Source organism: Drosophila santomea, unplaced genomic scaffold, assembly GCF_016746245.2.
Source record: "Drosophila santomea strain STO CAGO 1482 unplaced genomic scaffold, Prin_Dsan_1.1 Segkk63_quiver_pilon_ctg1_scaf, whole genome shotgun sequence".
Lineage (NCBI taxonomy): Eukaryota > Metazoa > Arthropoda > Insecta > Diptera > Drosophilidae > Drosophila > Drosophila santomea.
This window is the reverse complement of record NW_025318995.1, coordinates 530,881-550,290: the sequence shown is the minus strand read 5'-3', so window position 1 is coordinate 550,290 and position 19,410 is coordinate 530,881. Positions and strand designations below refer to the sequence as shown.

Below are 19,410 nucleotides of genomic sequence, written 5' to 3'. Positions count from 1 at the left end.
CCAATACAATTGTTGAACAGCATGAACAGTTTTCTGTAGTGCAAAATGACCTGCACTATGGGCTTCAACAATTACTTCTTTCTCCATCGATTTCGGGATCACAAGGAGGTCATTGCCGTTCACCTCCTTGAAGACAAGTCCAGCTTTCATCTTGTAGCCCTCATATGGACGACTCTCCAGAATTTCCATAATTGCCTTTAGCATCTCATCTTTTCCTTGTGCGACTTTGATTCGAGCTGTGATCTCCGAGGACACGAGCATCACACGATCGGGATAGCGACTAAGGCAGTCCACATGCTTCAACCGTTCCCCAGGGCGATGTTCCACTGCAAACTCGAAATCCTGCAGGTAAACAATCCACTGCGTGACTGCCCTCGGCACATCCGCTTTCTGTAGGGTTTGTTTAAAAGCAGAGCAATCCGTAACCAGCTTAAACGGCGATCCCAGCAGATAATGTCTAAATTTCTTCACCGCTAGATAAACGGCCTTTGCTTCTAGGATATAACTGTGCTGGCGGGACTCAGCTTCTGACGTCTTCTTACTCCAGTATTGTATTGGATGGAGTCTGCCATCGAACCACTGCATTAAAACCGCTGCAAATCCATCTTTTGATGCATCCGTGTGTAATTCAGTTTTGGCCGCTCTGATATACAACTTTAAAACGGGTTCCTTTGTCAACGCATCCTTCAAACTATGGAATGCATTCATCTGCGGATGGGCCATTTGAAAGCAAACATCTTTTCGCAGCAGGTCAGTTAATGGGCGTGCAATCTGCGAATAATTCAATACAAATTTTCTGAAAAATCCAGTCAGCCCTAAAAAAGCTTGGACTGCTCTGACGTTTTTTGGCACCGGAAATTTGCTGACCGCAGCTGTCTTTTCCTGTCCAGGCCATATGTTTCCGTCCTCAATGTTGTGGCCCAAAAAATAAATCTTCTTTTGCAAGAAGTGACATTTTCGCCACTTTATCTTCAGGCCAAACGCTCCAGCTCTGTTAAACACGAGTTTAATCTTTTCCAAATATTGCTCTGCAGTCTCGGCGTGGATAATTATATCATCCATGTACAAGTCGAGTACATCTCTGCTCATCAGCTCTTGGAACACGTGATTAACGTAACGAATAAAAACAGCTGGCGAGTTCCGAAATCCAAACGGGGTTCTATTGAATTCGTACAATCCGGATTTGGTGATGAAGGCTGTGAATTTTTTGCTATCCTCCTCAATGGCCACGTGGAAGAAACCATTCTCCAAGTCCATTACAGTAAAAAGGCGTGCTTTTTGCAGCTTTTGCAGAACGTCGTCGATTATAGGAACGGGAAAACAGTCTCTCAAAACCATCGAGTTCAGCTTTCGAAAATCGACGCAAATACGCCGTGTGCCATCTTTTTTGCTCACCAGTACAAGACGGCTAGCAAAGTTAGATGTAGATGGGCGAATGATTCCAGCATCTAACCATTCGTTGATCTGCTTTTCCACGTCATTCTCTTCGGCAATCGCAAATCTACTTGGGGATTGACGAAATGGGATGATTTCACCATCCGGAACGATTCTTAGCCTCACTGGAACTTCGGCTACCGAATCCACCGCCTTGTAGTTATTGATCAGCAGCGACACCTCTTTAGCGAACTGCGGAGGAACATCTATTTCATCAACTGAATTTATTATGTTGTAAATACTCATCTGATTTGGTTCCTCACAAGCTTTCTCCCCCAGCGGGGAAGAAAACTTGTATCCGTCGGCCGACAGCGAAAAGTCAAACTTCGATACAAAATCAAAACCGAGCAGCGCATCATACTCAATGTCTTCATCCTCCACTACGACGAACTTGTGTCTAGTCATCTCCTTGTCCACCGCAACCTCCGCCAAAAAGTAGCCAACTGTGCACGTAATCTTCCTTCCCAGCCCACGAAGCTTGGACGCACACCTCTCCAGGGTAACATTTGGTATCTTGTTAAAGATATACTTGCGCAGTATAGATACATCGGCTCCCGTATCTACCAGACACTCCACTGCCACATTGTTGATAGTGACATTTTTCATGCGACTTGAGCTGCGTACGACTTGGACGCCAGCAGCTGACCCAGGGCAATCTCTTGACATGTGACCCTCTTTGTTGCAACTGAAGCATTTTACAGCAGACTTGCAGTCCTTACGATGATGATCTAATGATCCGCAGTTAAAGCAGTGACTCTTCCTGTCGTGCTGTCCCTCGTGCTGCTTTTTCTGGCTCGACGTCCACTTTCCCTCGTTAGGATTAAATGGCTTCTCGACCACACGGTCGAACACCTCATACTGCTCCTGTAGTTCTTTGTAAGACTTGCAACTGTAGAGAGAGTATCTGAAATCACTTCTCATGTTCAAGCCGTCAACAACATAGCGGATAACTGAACGTGCATCAATGTTGCCAAGTGAGGCGATCTTTTTCATCTGTAGTAGGTATTCGTGAAAAGATTCCTGCTTGCGTTTCTTGCGGTCGCGGAGCTGCTCGTGTACATCCGCGCTGCACACATATTGTCGACTGAACTCTGTCTCCATCAGCATACGCATCTCTGAGTATTGGTGTACATACGTAGAGTCCAAAAACAACTTCGCTGTGTTCGTCATTTTGGCGCGAGCCTGAACATACATCTGCTTAATGTTCAGATCGTAGGCTGCCGCATTCATCTCAAAATTTTCAAACCAATTTTTAACCGGCATGGACTCTCCGTCAAACTCTGGAATGATCTTCGCAAAGCTTTCTGCCGTAATCGAGCAACCGTTGTTTCGCTCCTCCGCTCCAATCTTAATAGCAAGAAGCTGCACTAAATCTTTCAGCGTTCTTGTATTTTCGTCGATCGAGCTGCTTTCGATTAAACCAGCTGCGCCACGTTGCTCTCCACTTGTCCCGACATGATTCTGCATGTTGTTTCTTGCATTCCCACCTTGCTCTCCGCTTGTTGCGACAAGATTCTGCATGTTGCTTCTTGCATTCCCACATTGCTCTCCGCTTGTTGCGACAAGTTCTTGCACGATTTTCATTTCTTTCGTATTTTCATTTCCACTTATTTCGCAATCGCTTTCCAACGGCGTACTCATTTTAATCTTTTTGTCTGCTGCAGCCACTGACCTTGTGTAATATGGCTGTTTTCCTTTTGAAATTGGAATCCGCGACGGCTCTTGCTTAATTTCCTTCTCACTCACACGCATTCCCCGTTGCTAACCGGCGTCTGTCGAACTCTTCTTCTTCGTCTTTTGAGACTTCTCGGGGCAGCGTTGAGACTTCTCGGAACAGCGTTGAAACTTCTCGGAACGGCGTTGAGACTTTTCGGGACGGCGTCACTTGCAATTTTCAGGTTAGGACGAGCCCCCAAATGTAAGATGAGATTTACTCAACTTTGGTTTTTATTATTATAAGTATTTAAATATCAGTATTATTATTAACGATGAATGTTACAAGTTTAGTTTAAGTTTTCTGCTTTTGTTTTTTCTGCTTTCTTAACTCGTTCTCTGACGTCCGTATCTGCTGACTTCTACTCTCCCCATGCTCTTCTCTCGCTCTGCTGCTGCTCTCTGTTGTCGCTTCTCTTTTCTGTCGCTCTGCTGTTTCTACTGCTCTCTTCTGTCGCTCTGCTGTCGCTCTGCTGCTGCTCTGCTGTCGCTTCTCCTGCTTAATACTTTTTCTGCATCTCTTCTTAAATCTACTCGAGTACTGCTTTTGTTGAGAAGTCCCAATACCCCGTCTTACATTTATTTGGAATTTCTTTGGGTTTTAATGTATTTGCATTGAGTTGGTTCTTGTTTAATAAGTCCAACAATACATTTGTCGAATATTAATTTATCTGTATCTTTATGAAATTCTTGGTTATTGAATATATAAAACTTATCGAATATTTGCTCGGTTAGAATATAGTTATGTTCATCTGGGTACAGAACTATTTGAAATATCGGAACTTTAGTGACCTCGCTAGGAACTTGGGATATAATCAAAATTTTGTTCGTGTCTGTCTTGAGCCAAGTTGATGTTTTTATCTTTAGCATTTTCTCCGAATTTTGGGTATTTTTGGGTTAAAGATTCCTAATCTGGTTAATTGCATACCTAACTCGATATCTTCTATGTATTCTGTAAACTGCTGTAGGTTGAATATCAGTATCGCAATTTGTTGGTTCTGTTCTTTGTCCACCTTAAGCCTATTAGTTATGTATATAACTCTGTTGATTATGTCGATAACCATGTTTAGATCATGGGTTTTCACGGAGTCTTCTGACATGTTATTAATTTTTTTTCTAGCTCCTTCCTGTCGTCTTTGTCTAATGTACCAAAAAAGTATTTATATGCCTTCCCTTCTACGTTCAAAAGACCTCTTTTGCTTCTGTTAATAATTCTTAATCCATTTATTTCCCGTTTTAGTTTATAGACTAAATATTGTATCTGAGGTACATTGGGATAGTCGTTTGCTTCAGTTACTAGATTTTGGAACATAAGCATTGTCTTTGTAATGTTTATACTCAAATAGTGGTATTCGTAGCTGGTTGGAATTTCCATTGTTCCGGTTTGGAATATAAGATATCCATTCTTCGCACTTATTGGGTTTACTTTGATATTGCTGCATTTGACCATAGTGCTAAGTGGTAACATGCAACTAAGCATTATTAGAAATATGTTGCGTACTTTGCGCTTCTCTGGCTGATCTAGAATTATCGTATTTGCTCTTATTAATCTTTTTTTGTTTCTTGAATTTTGATTTATATTGAACGATTTTCCTGCCGCGGTTTGTTTCCTCAAAATGTTTACTGTCTACTTGTTCAATTCTTCCTGTCTTTTTAAATGAGTAAAATCACCACTCTTTACGAGTGGAGCCTGTCTATATTTTATATCAACTTTAAAATCATGCCTATTCTTATTGAGATATTCGATCTTATCGATTTTGTTTTGTTGTACATTAAAGTCTGGGCTGCCTGCATATAGAAAAATTTCTGCCGGAGATCGTTTGGTACTATTATGTTAGTTTTATGATTATAGACGTATAAGATTGTTTCGAACCTTGTGAACCTATCTTCGATATTTTGTTTACTACCGATGACTCTTAGCTTTTCATTTACGGTCTTGTAAAATCTTACTATCTTTTGCTGGTTGTTTCAGAAATTTGAGCGCCTTCGGATCTTAACCAGTTTTGCAAAGCTATGCACTTGAAAGCTGAATCTCTGCCCGCTTTAATTTCCTGTGGCTTTCCCATATCATTGAACATTTTAGTAATGGCTCTTTTCGCTTCTAGCCAATCTCTACTTTTTACTTCAACTAGAGAGGCAAATTTTGAATAAATATCAATACAAGATAGGAAGATCTGGTTTCCCGTGAGATACAAATCTATCACGTATTTTTCCCTTGTGTTAAATATTTCTGGTGTTGCTTCGAATGTCAATTTTGTGTCTCGATGTTCTGTTTTTGCCATATTACAGATTTCACATTCATTGATAATATTTTGAATTAGCTTTTGACTATCCGGGAAATAGTATTTTTCTTTAAACCAATTAATGGTTTTTTCTATACCTGGATGTAAAACTTCCTTATGTCTCTTTAGGATTAATCTTTCGTGGTACATCTCAATAGTTTTGTGAAATTGTTAGGGCTTATAATTTCGGTAAATGCCTTCTGGAAGATCAGAAAATCCCCATCATTAGGGAAGTAAATTGCGCTTTTCTTGGTCCACACATATTCCTTAATGAGGGTTTTGGCGAGTTCATGTGTCATTTCTTTATAGATTATTTGAATCTTTAGTAGTAGTCTTTAGTAGTGGCTTACACTTGTCACTGTCTTTTTTTTTGTATCTCTGTTTGTCTAGAGAAGAAATTGTTTGGTCTATATATATCAATGGTGGATATATATATATATACATAACTTTGTTATGTCTTTTTAGGATTAAATTCCTTAAAATCCGCATAAGTTAGTATATCAATTAGCTTCGTGGTACATCTCAATAGTTTTGTGAAAATGTTAGGGCTTATGATTTCGGTAAATTCCCTTTGGAAGGTCAGGAAATCCTCATCATTAGGGAAGTAAATTGCGCTTTTCTTGGTGCACACATATTCCTTAATGAGCATTTTGGCGAGTTCAACCGTCATGTCTTTATAAATTATTTTAATCTTTAGTTTTTGAAAGTAGTGGTTTACACTTGTTGTGTCACTGTCGCCTTTTTCTATCTCTATTTGTCTAGAGAAGCAATTGATCGGTCTCTCTGTTATGGATATATAATTTAAATTATCTTCATTAGCACTATGTATGCGTCTGCGCTGTTTGGGACTTGGCCAACCATGACTTCTTCTATCTTTGTGCGGGAAAGAACATCCGCGACATAGTTTTCTTTGCCTGGAAGATATTTTATTTTTTAATCGAATTCGTTAAGTTTGGTAATTTCATGTTCGGTTTTTTGATATTATTGAGCCATACCAATGGCTTGTGATCACTCATTATCTCAAATGGCCTGCCGAATAAGTATGACCTGAAATATTTTGTCGCCCAAGTTGCATAGTTGATTTCGTGTTCGTTCAGCGTTCTGCTGGCATAAAAAACGGGCTTATGGTTCTGCGATAGCACTGCACCAATAGCTATATTACTCGCGTCAGTTGTTAGAGAAAAGGGCTTTGAAAAATCAGGGTAGATTAATATCGGATCTGAAGTTATCAAAACCTTTAGTCTATTAAATGATTCGATGTAATCTTTACATTTGATATCTATTACAGCACCTTTCTTTAGTTTGAGGGTCATGGGTTTAACTGTCTTGGCAAAATTAGGAATGAATTTGCAATAGAACCCACATAATACCAAAAATGATTTTATCTGTTTAGGTGTCTTAGGTAACGGACCATTTTTTAGGCCAAAAGACTTACGTGTATATTCGTAATGGCCATGCTTAGTGGAAAATGCAGTTTTTGCAACAGAATTTTCGTCCATCTGGATTTGGTAAAAACCCTTAGCTAGATTAATGATTGTAAAATACTGGCATCTACCTAATTTATCCAATATCTCATCGATTCGAGGAATGGGAAATTTGTCATTAACAGTTATCACGTTTAGATTCCTGTAATCAACTACCAACCTAAATTTTTGTTTCCCAGAGGCGTCTGCCTTCTTGGGGACCACCCAAATAGGAGAACAATAAGGGGACTTCGATTTGCGAACGATCCCTTGTTCAATCATTTCTTTGATTTGTTTGTTGACTTCTTGGTCAACACTTTGGGGGTACTTTTATGGTTTACGGAATACGGGATCCTTATGCTGAGTCTGGATGACATGTTTAATAGTACTGGTGAAGGCCAAATTTTCGTCTTCCTTGTACTAAATGTCTCTATATTCGTATAGAACCTTCTTTAAACATTCAATTTCCTCTACATTTAGATGCTCGAGTCTATACTCGTTACATTTGCGTAACTCATTGTTGATCGCGAAGTTGACTAGATCGTTGTCAACGGACATGGGATCGAGATGTGTTACATCATTGTCCACTGTGTCACTAAGAATTTTTGAAGTAAGGCATTTTGGTAATGCGGTCTCCTTCTTCTGTTGTTGATACTTTGGTTTAAGGCACATAGGTGCGGTCTTAACCTTTTGCATCTTTGGTTTAATTTCCTTCACTGGAGCAGAATCATCCTTTCGCTGTGGGTCGAGGCATTTAGATGCGGTCTCGCCCTTCTTTTCTCCATACACAAACTTAAAGGTTCTTGAACCTAGAGTTACCGTCTCGTTATCGTAATCTAGCTAAGCTTTCGTATCCTCTTTTACTTTCGACCTAACAGGAAATCATAATTGTCGGAAAATTTGTGGACATAGAATTTCTGAACAGACGGACATACTTAAGTGGGCTTCATAATTATGCTTTTCTTTAATTTTATTGCTCCTTTAATGGTATAGATCTTTTTCTTCTAAATTTTCAAAATTTTCCCTTATGATATTAATTGATGAGCCTGTGTTGATCATTCCCTTGTACATTTTGTTAAGATAACCTATTCGCACATGGGGACTGGTACGTCCTCCTGTGTCACTTGAGTGTCCGAGGCAGTTTGATGAAAATTTACATCCATTCTGCTTTGGCCACTTTGACTCTCGCGTTGCCTTTTTACCGGCATCTGACCGTTAGTATTATTTGAGGTTGAAGGTTGGAAATTACGGAAATTGTTAACAGGATTGTTTTATTGGCCTCCCTTCTAAACGTGTAATAATTTCCCCTTTGACTAACCGGTATGGGACGAGTGGAATACTGACCTTGATTTGTTGTAGGTTGATTCGAATTTTGATGTTGCTTATTATTATTCTGATTCGTTCCAGGATAATAATTGCCGTAATTGTAATTTCTATTATTGTAATATCTTTGATTATTGCTTTGACTATGATTTCCCCTGTTCCTACGTTTGATTTATCTACAGGGTCGCTTTCCCGTATTGTGATTTGAGCTTCTCGATGAACTTACAGATGCTATCGGGGTATGATATATCCTCCAGTTGTCTTATAAGTGTTATGTAGGGCCTGTGATCCGTCTTTGTATCCATCCATGTATTTACCCTTTCTTGGGTCACGACCTCCAATGCTGCATCCACTAGTAACCGTTTTACTGCTCCGTAGATAAAATGTGCTTGTCTGGCATCTTGGGTAGGGTATAAGTTAAGTAGGTGCTCAACTTGGTTTACAAACACAGACAGCTTGCCAGGTGTGCCATCGTACGTCTTCCCTATCTGTGTATTTTTGTAGGGTCTCATCGAATTCCCCTACTGCGTTTTCCTGTTCCCGTATTTTAGCGTAGTCCTTTTCGGTCATGTCAATTTGTTCGTTGTCATATGTCTGGATGTTAAAGTGTCTTGGTCTTTTATCACCTATTGCTTGGTATGGTGCAGGTGGCCTTTTGCCAACTTCGAACCTCATATAATTAATTTGACTAGAATGGATACTAAGGTCGACCTCCATTGGTTCTGGTTTCAGCAATGGTTTAAATGCCAATGGTCGAGGTGGTAAGGTTGGAAACTTGTTATTGAAAGCTATGTTTCTTGGGAATGACTGTGGTCTAAATTGTTGGTACAATGATTGGTATTGTTGTTGTGGTGGACCTTGATTAAAGAATTGTTGGTATAGATGTGGTTGTTTTCGCACCATTGGAACATCATTATAATTGATCTTGTTTCTGGTTAAGAGTACCAATAAAAATGGTATAAAAACCGGATTTCTATGGTTGGCATGAGCTGTCCTGAAATTTTGGATCTCAAGCTTCAGGCACAAGTGTAGTGCTTGGGGCAAATCTTGTGGTTCTTTAATACCCAGAAGTTTAGGTAAGTTTCCTCTCAAACCCCTCACGAAAGTATCCATGGCCCTGTCCCTATAGAACTGAGTCATGACCCTTTCTGATTCTTTAGACAATGCCGTACATCTCCTGGTTGTAAATCTCCTGATAATACTCTTCTACCGTTTGGCTTTTTTGCATCATTGTTGTCATCTGATGCTCTAAGTGTTTACATCAAGTTTATCTGCATAATGCAGAGTCAGACATCTGGATATGGCGGACTACATTATAAGATTCTAGTACCGCGTCTGCGTGACCTGTTACTTTATTTCTTATGGTATTCAGGATACCGAAATATTTGGGGCTGCCCCTCTTTGCATCGTAGGCACTCAATACTCTCCCCACTGACCTTCTCCATGAATTAAATTCGGTTCAGTGACCAGGAAATTCTCGTAATCACTAAACTACATCAGGCACTTTAAATTTACTCTTAAGTCCGGTTTAATCGTTTTGTCAGTCGCGTCAACAAAATTAGCAGGTGGATTCATTGACCTGGCGAACGCTGGAATTCAAGTCTAGTGTATTGCCTTGAGCTGAACTGCTCGCGTTGGATTAATTAATTTTGAATTTGATGAATGTTTTATATTTTCTTCGAGGAAGGAAAATTAGCTTATTTATTTTTGTATGCTTATGAATTCTACAAAAATTTTTTGTTTTGGAAAAAATTATATTATTTTTTCTCTTTTATTTTTTGTATTCAAGATTTTTAATATTTTGTTTTAATAATGTTGTATATATTTTTTTTCTTATTCTTGTCTTACATTAAAATGTAGATCTGCAGATCTACGGTGGTCCAGATTTACTCCTTTTTACTCTTTGGCTACTTGGAATCCGGAAACACACACTTCAGTTGGAAGGCGAGTTGCGGTCGTACCTTACAACTCAGAGCACGATCAACTCCGATCTATTATGCCGGGGTTGTAGCTTTAATTTTGTATGTTGATTATGTTTCACGTCGACCGGCAATTTTGTGTAGCTTTGAGTCTGTTTCGATCGCGAAAGGTTTTTATAACCGTCACTGTGCAGAATTTTTCAGCACTTATCACGAACTTAGTTTTGTTGTACGCCCGTGACGGTCCCTGTTCAGGCGCCAGTTAAAAAAAAAAAACAGATTAATTATTATACCCGTTACTCGTAGAGTAAAAGGGTATACTAGATTCGTTGAAAAGTATGTAACCGACAGAAGGAAGCTTTTCCGACCATATAAAGTATTCTTAAAGTATATTCTAAATCAAGATCAATACCCGAGTAGATCTGGCCATGTCCGTCTGCCCTAAGAAAACGTTGTCGCTGTTGTCGGTCGCCGCAGAGGCCTCGGTGCTGAAGAATCGCGGAAGTGTCGCAACCGCTAGGTCAGCAATTTGGGCAGGTGCATTGTTCTTATTTGTGGAGCGGATGCTCGTGTGGTGGATCGGACGCTCGTGTGGTCATGGCTCAGCGTTTTGGCCAAGTGCATTGCACTTTACATGTAGAACATTTGCTTTCGCAATAGCGGGTGTCAGGTGACTTGAATTTATGTTTTATTAACTTATACGCAATCGAAGGTAATGGCGAAATTCACATCGCTATACATGGGTGCTGGTGGCGCCAGGGCGTCCCTGCTAATTGAGCGGTTTATTGAGGTTATCCACCAAAAAACCAATACGGCAGCACGAAATCGTTCCAGGACACCGACCTCAGCAAGGCCTTTAACCCGTCAGTTGTTTGGTGACAGAATCCAAGAGCAAAAAGTAAAGTAACGGGATTGACATGGCTAATAAGGGTACGGTACAAGTGCAGCACTCAGTCAGTAAATAGCCAGTCAATAGGAAGTCCAGTTAGGGAAGCGAGTATCTGGATTGCGAACGCGATTCGGGAGTCCTTGAAAAGGAAGCGTTCCTAAGGGACTTCCGGTGTTCTGCAACGGTGGTTATGAGGAAAGCTCTGATTTGATCTAACGGCCGACACATCTTGCGGCATTACCACCACTGTAATATCCTAGATCTCGTTCGATCTGTGACGGTCCTGGTTGTCGATCAGGACGAGAATGAGATGAAAAAACGACGAAGAGTAGCGGAGTAAAACTCAAGTTAAATCAAAAATCTGTTCTACTCCAAAAAATTAGAAATTGTTGAAAGTAATTGTGATAATTTTTGCCGACTGAGGGGCGTTGGTGTGTATCGTACCACTCGATTCGCGATAGGATAGACGCGATATAAAAAACAGTAAAGACAAGAAAATATAATAATATAGGTAAAATCGAATTATGTTTTAAGAAAAAATATTAAAATTAGAGATAATAGGATATTACTAGGGAAGGTCTGGGTAAAAGGAGCGGATGGGGGCTTCCTTGTGGGACGCTGGATGATAACAATTATTTTTGATGCCTTGTGTACCAGGGAAGTACGCCCAGCCCTTTTAGTATTACCAGCACCATTTTTGAAAGCTGTCTAGATCGGATTGTAAGTTCCAATAGAAAATAATTTCCTTATTCTGTATGCATAGCTTAACATAATCTGCGTACTAAGGACACGAGAAAGTGTTATAAATACGGTGAAAAGTAGCGGACCAGATGGATACCTAGTTACTATTTCATGGAGACGGATAAGAAAGGACTCCTTCTATATGTAAGGGGACTGCGAAGATTCCAGAGACAAGGTAAACAGTTTGAGTAGAAGCTTACACAAGGTTTCAGCACATAACCTAAGCACACAGCCAGGAATTCCGTCGAATAGACCGGCTTCGACTTGACGAATAGAATCGACTTTAATACAGCGTAAGAGTAAGGCAGTCCGGGATAAGGTTACGTAGAAAATATTGTTAAAAAAAACTGGGCAAATAGATCAGCTGTTGCCCTATTCAATGTTACCGCAGTATTTTCAAAAAATAGCGAGGGAAGGTAAGAGCTTGTTTTCCGCTTAGTGTTATAAAACTGCTTCTGATCCTTACATGGGCTTAATTAGTTCTTGTAACACTGACCATAAGAAACGGTTAAATTTAACCAAGAACTAAAGAAAAGACAGACTGAGAACCGGTATCTTTTAATTTTCTATCAAGCGCGGAAAGGATCGGAAAGGATCAGATCGACGAATACTACCTCTAGCCACACCAAAACTGCAGATCAGTCTTTTCATGACACCTTTAGTTTGGCGCATAAACGAATTCATCCCCTAGACCAGCATCGCAACAGTATTATAGATTTGGGCACTTAGCTAAGCCATCATTTGTTCGGCCGCTAAAAGCATCGCACTTAGCGTGATAAAACAGCCAACAAGTAGTTGTTGGCTGCTCAGACTTTATTACCTGACGGAAGCAGACAAAATTTATTTCCATGGTTTTACGCTTCAGATCACTGTACAAAAAAACCAAATCGAAAGTTGTATCGATCAGTTAAATGTTACGCAAGATTTTGTGTGGGAGAGCAAGATAGCGGAATCACAGTGCGGTTAATGTGCATTTAAAAACAACACCAAGCAGCACTACGGGCAATGCACAAGAAAGTGATCAAAACACAAAGACCTAAAACTGTAAAACTATTAATTTAAAAAATAATTTAAAAGAATTTTGAAAATTTTGCACAAATCAGAATAGTTTCACTCGCGTAGCGACCATTCGCTTTGAAGTCAGAGTACAATGAAAGATTTTTGTATGGAATATCTACATGATAGGCTTAATGGCAAACATGGTTATGAAAATTAAGGCGCCTTCCATAGTTTTTTTTTATCCAAATCAAGAGTAAGAAACTTCTCAGAATAAGTAACTTAAATAAATGTAAATTGGAAACGACCAGGCCCGGCGACAGGGAATACGGGCCCGGGGGGAAACACAACCCCCCCCTGTCACCGGGCCCGGGCCTATATGATATAAGTTATGTTTCCGTCAAAAATTCGGGCCCCCCTCAGAAGTCCGGGCCCGGGGTCCCCCCCCCCCCCCCTGTCGCCGGGCCTGGAAACGACAAATCTTGTTTACGCAAGCATTTATTAGAGAATCGTGCAATGCTGACATATTTATTTATTGACAATTTATATATTTTAATTTAAGGGATTTTCCTGTGTAGACATTCTAAATGCTGGAATGAAGCAATCAGGAGTATTTTATTTACAAATTCGAGGTACAACGTATTGGTTTTTAAAGGTATACTGCGATCAAGAAACAACGGATGGGGGTTGGACGGTAAGTAATTACTTACGCATACACACCATTATATCAAGTATGATAATTTTAGGTAATACAAAGGCGCGACGATTTTAAGGACTCCCGTGAAAATTTTAACAGAGACTGGGCCGATTACAAAAATGGATTCGGTGAACCAAGTAAAGACTTTTGGCTTGGTAATGAGAACATATATATGTTGACAAATAATGAGGAATATTCATTACGTGTAGAACTAGAAGACTTCGAAGGCAACAAACGGTAAGATATTTAAATTCTGCGGACTGAGTTCTATCGAAAGTTATTAAGCGTACTATCGCCCCTAAACTTTTATTTATTTACACGACTCCGTGCTTGAGGCGGTCGCGTTTTAATCTTGATCACTTATAGTTAAATAGCTAATCCTGTCTGAAATAATAGGTTTTTTTATATGTATTCTTTAACATAAACTGATGAGCATACAACTTTCTAAACAATTTTTTAGAAGTACTTATCATAACACCCGTACATCTGCTTAAGCGTGCAGCATATTTAATTTAAAAATGTCTTCTCCTGGGTTAAGGGTAAACGAGTTATATGTATTTAACTCGGGAAAAAGAGTCAATGAGACAATTTAAAGCGCACATAAATTTCTGATCTTTCATTTTTAAAATCTTTTAAAAAAACAGGAGACTATCAATATGTATCAAGTAATTTTTGAATTGTCTTACATATTTGTTTTCGCTGGCACCCTTTCTTTCCTAGCACATTAGGAACAAAATGTGCAAATATCCAACTTCCTCTTAGGCCTCTTTTGCATTGATGTCATCATTAGATGTCGGCAGCTGTTGTATCCAGAAACGCTATTTAATGCCCATTCTAGATAAAGCTTAAGCTTTGATGATTATTTACGGCTTTTCGAAAATATTTTGCTGTTATTGGAGAAAGATGTGAGTTAAAATCAAAGCTTTTCGTTATGCCCATGTAAGATTGCTGGATTCCAAGAAATGCTATGAAATCGATATATTGGTTGCCGTCTAAGTAGTTGGCAAAGTTGATGTCTTGATATTTCGTATAAATTTGTATAACACGGATCACTTCGTATTAGTCCAATAGTGAGCCCAAACATTTGGATGGTTCCAACTTTTTGTATCGAATCCTATAATGTCAAACGTCAATGTCATTCGTTTTTAAAAATAAAGATATTGGAGCCCCAGTGATCGCAACAACTACAATCTTCCTAAAAAAACAAATAAGAATCAAAACAAATCTTCAAAAGAAAGTAAAAACAAGTTCTGAACAGAAACCGTTACAAAACCATCGAAGCCGCCGCACCGCACAGAGCAACCAACCCATAACTAACGAACCCAAACTTATTGTAATAAGGAGAACAGATAAGGAAAGTTTCATCATTCGCGATTAAAAAAATCATAGACTTCACATGCGGAAGCTAAGAGAAGTCTTGCCAAAAAAGTTTCGCTGGGACATTACTAGTCAAAACTAATGGGGTTTACCAAGCAACTTCTATTTTCTCAAAAATGTTTTTAACTGTAATTCAATGGCATTTAAAAGGATATGTACGCAACTACAGCCAAGTCCCTATTCTCAGAAACATTTTATCTCCAAACATTATTTTCCTCCAAGAAAGCCACATACAATACAGAAATAACATACCAACCCCAATAAACTTCAAACTGTTAACAAATATAGCCACCAACAGATTTTCCGCATACATTCTCCGACCAAAAACATTATTAACCAGACACTCCAATACACATTTAATAGACAATAAACACCCTCACCTATTACGGGAGCACCCGTTCTGGGGCTTCCAAACAACAAATACTTATTATATGAAACGACAAATCTCCCACACACCTTTCAACACACAATACTTACATACATATCGCCCCTCACGCCAAGTGGGAAATACTAAGCGACCTCCATTGCAGCGACCATTTTCTACACAAAAATTAAACAGACCCTTTTTCAAGCTAATAGAAACCAACCGAGAACAGTACAACGTACTCACTTAACAAAAAGCCAGAAATACCCTACTTCCCTAGCACAAACCTCACCAAACATACTTCCATACAGGGTCCCATGGTGGAATAAGCAGCTCGACCAACTATGAAAACAAATACAACTTGCCTGATAAAAATTATACCGTAGAAAACATTATCGAATATAGACGCACAAAATGAAAAATGTAGGTAAAAAAATAAACAGACCCTTCTAGTTCTTTACCTCAACCGTCCAACCCACTACCCCTTCATACAAAATATGGGCCAATAAAAGACTATTCTGCGGACTAAACCCAGTAAAACAAAATTCATGCCATCTCAAACCCAGTGAACAATGAGACACAACAAAATTTATAACATTTTAGCACAATAGCTTTTCAGAGTTCCGAAACAATAAATACAGAAACAGCTTACAAAACTATACCCCCTCTCCAACTGACCAAACCATAGAAAAAACAACACATCCCGAACGTATTTCAGCCATTTAAACATTAAAACAAGAGAGAACGCTATAGTCGAGTTCCCCGACTATCTGATACCCGTTACTCAGCTAGTGGAAGTGCAAAGGAGAGTCTTCAACAGTTTTTGGCGGTTTGTGGGCGTTAGAGTGGGCGTGGCAAAAAGTTTTTTGGCAAATCGATAGAAATTTGCAAGACTAATACAAAAATGAAAAAATATCACATTTTTCAAAAGTGTGGGCGTGGCAGTTTTGGGCGGTTTGTGGGCGTTATCCAATTTAATTGCAACACGTTTACACTTCTCAATGTCGCCAAGGCCAAACAATAATACGGTCCAAAAGCAATCTCAAAAAATTAAAAAATCGTTCAACTAAGCAATACGTCTAGCCCTCGGAGCCCATTCCTCCAATCCAATAAATAACTTACTCTACGAAGCAAATATTGTCTCCTTAGAAATAGAACACACAAATTTATAGGTTTGTCAAGCTAAATTAATATACAAGGAAAATACTACTAATAATAGAACAGACTTAAATCCAAGCTTAATCTTCCCTACAAACCAGAAAAGCTCCATAAATAAAGACCATCCTGGGCCCTCAAAAATCTAATAAACACATCACTCCGAACCAATTAAAAACAAGAAACATCTTCAGAATTATAACGTAACTGTACCATATTCACTGTTCACCAAATTAACTGCACAATAACATTCGCCATCACAACGGAAACATACTCATACTAGAAAATAGCATTTCTTCTCTTTATTTTATTTATGATCTCTATGTCGTATTGATGCTTTAAGTTTTTTTTTTTTAAATCGTGGCTCTGGCTTTTCATTCTACTGGTGGTGGTCTTTAAGAAGCGTCTTTAAGAATGCGTCTGCTACATAGCCAATTACTTTAGTCATGGCACATCGTTTTATACGCTAACCACAGTGCCCAGACTTTTTGCTCTGAGCATTTAAAGGAGACCTATCGGGTTAATTCATATACATATATGCATATATTGTCGTGCTTCTTTTATTTTTATACGATTAGTAAAAATACGTATATTTTTGTAAAATTGATAACCGAAAAGTGTCGGTATAAAAGAACATATTTTATGGTTAGCCTCGTCCAGGCAATACATTTCATTAATAGACAATAAATGTTCAATGATCAATAATGTTTAAATAAAAATAACTTTTCAGCGGCGATTATCCGCCTTGTTTTTGTTATGCAAAAACAAAATTACTAAATATACGTATATTTTTGTAAAATTGATAACCGGAGGATGTCGTTATAAAAGAAAATATTTTATTGTTAGCCTCGTCCTGGCAATACATTTCATTAATAGACAATAAATGTTCAATGATCAATAATGTTTAAATAAAAATAACTTTTCAGCGGCGATTATCCGCCTTGTTTTTGTTATGCAAAAACAAAATTACTAAATATACGTATATTTTTGTAAAATTGATAACCGGAGGGTGTCGTTAAAAAAGAAAATATTTTATTGTTAGCCTCGTCCAGGCAATACATTTCATTAATAGACAATAAATGTTCAATGTTCAACATTGTTTAAATAAAAAAAACTTTTCAGCGGCGATTATCTGCCTTGTTTTTGTTATGGAAAAACAAGAGCCCTCAGAGCGACGTTTGTAGTCGTGGATAGGCAACCATTTTTTTTTAAAGTGCGCACCGTTGCCCGGTGATGAGTTCGATACTCCCCGCTAAAAAAAATTATAGTCAACTTGACATAATCTTTGTATGATAGCCTTTAATTTTTCTGCATTACACATGGCACATGGCCAACAATTTATTAATCAATAAAATTATGCTATTATTTTAACAAAACAAAATAACAAAAACAAATTTCCAAAAGGGGTGCGGGGCCCGCGGCGATCCATCAGGCATGCGGACGCATGAAGGGGAGGGAATGTGGTCGAAACATTGCCTAATCGTTTTATGATCAAGCAACAGCTTAGCTGGAGGACTGATGACTGACAAACGGTACGAACTTTCTCAGGCTTTTCTAATATTTATTTTCCCTCGGCCTGAGTCCTTCCTAGGACACGGGCACAAATACGCCGACGTAACAAAGGGTATACTAGATTCGTTGAAAAGTATGTAACAGGCAGAAGGAAGCATTTATAAAGTATACAAGCTCACCCGGACTTCATCCCACCTGGCCGGGATTCAATTTATGCTATATAAACAAAAACAATTTTTTTCTCTGTGTAGCATGAAAACAACTATTATTGCAAATGCGCGAAAAGGAAATGTGAAAATAACATCATACCGAACAATAATTTGTTAAATTCCTTGAAATGTATTCTCTTAATGCTAGGGCGTGTACAGTATTCTAGGTTAGCCGATTTTTAGCTAGGACAAACAAACTGGAGGGTTTACCCACTCGAGAGCATGCCACGTATATAATTGACCATGTGAAAAACATGGTGTGCTTAAATCTAAGCCACAAATCCACATCGATTGGCCTTTGGACTTATTAATTGTTATGGCAAATGCCAATCGAATTGGAAACTGAATTCGTTTAAGTGGACATGGCACATCTGTGAGGATAATAGGGACTCGCAGTATCAATCAGAGTCATATTCTAGCTTCAAAGCGAACGGTCTTGTTTTTTTTCTACGCTCCGAATTTATTTTTTTCCGTTCGATCGGCGACGCGTGAAGACGTGTAATTATCGAGCTCCGCACAAAATCAGTTGTTTTGAGTGAAGTGAACGCCTAATAAAATAAACTAAATAAATAATCCGAAAGCGAAAGAGACGCCCTATGCGATGCAAGATCGCTTAAATATATATAGTGATTTGTTATCGTAAATAATAAAACTATGAGTCAGAACGACACTCGCTCTCAGCGTCAGCGTGAGCAAGACAAACGCCGGCTCTCAGTTCAACGCAACAACGCGTACTTCTCCTACGTCTCACCGACAACCAACAAATCAAATCTTCTACCAACAAATCAAGAAAGAGCGCGCTCTTGCTCTCCAGCACTCTTTGCTCCGACAGAAGCCTCGCTACCTCCAACAACAACAGCTGGAGATATACCGACAGTCCGCTCTATCTCGTCATCGGCTGCACCCGCTCACGCTCTGACTGAGTCAGCGAAAGCAAAACCGCAAGCAATAAACGGTTCTTCTGCACTACCAGCAAAACAAAAAGAAAACGTAAACAAAAAAGCTGGGTCGACCTGGCAGACTGGAATGGACAGCTACATTACAATAAAGCGAAAGCTCAGCCCGGAAAATTCAGATTTGGAAAACAAGCAGAAAAATACTAATAACAAAGACTACAATTAATTCAAAAGAGACCAACGTACAAATCGAGCAACTCGTCCACATAAAACGACGCTTACGCAGAGAATGGCAATCTTCCCGATCCCCAACTGCAAAACAAAAGCTAAAAGTAGCCACACGGAAACTGGCCAACGCTCTGAACCAAGAGGAGGAAGACGATCAGCGCCGATACATAGAGCAACTCTCACCAACAGGCACAAAACAAGTCACTGTGGCG

At 39.1% G+C, this 19,410-nt stretch overlaps 1 protein-coding gene across 2 annotated transcripts in view; it reads left to right on the top strand.

The window, feature by feature from the left end:
* Positions 1-19,410, top strand: part of LOC120457614 (angiopoietin-2) — a 190,773-nt gene that overhangs the window by 80,807 nt on the left and 90,556 nt on the right. The window contains exons 4-5 of one of the 2 annotated variants that reach the window (XM_039645122.1): positions 13,323-13,454; positions 13,507-13,694. The exons of the other annotated variant lie outside the window; for it this stretch is intronic. Coding sequence (XP_039501056.1) covers positions 13,323-13,454; positions 13,507-13,694 — 320 coding nt within the window. The remainder of the gene's footprint in view (positions 1-13,322; positions 13,455-13,506; positions 13,695-19,410) is intronic. 2 annotated transcript variants of the gene reach the window in all.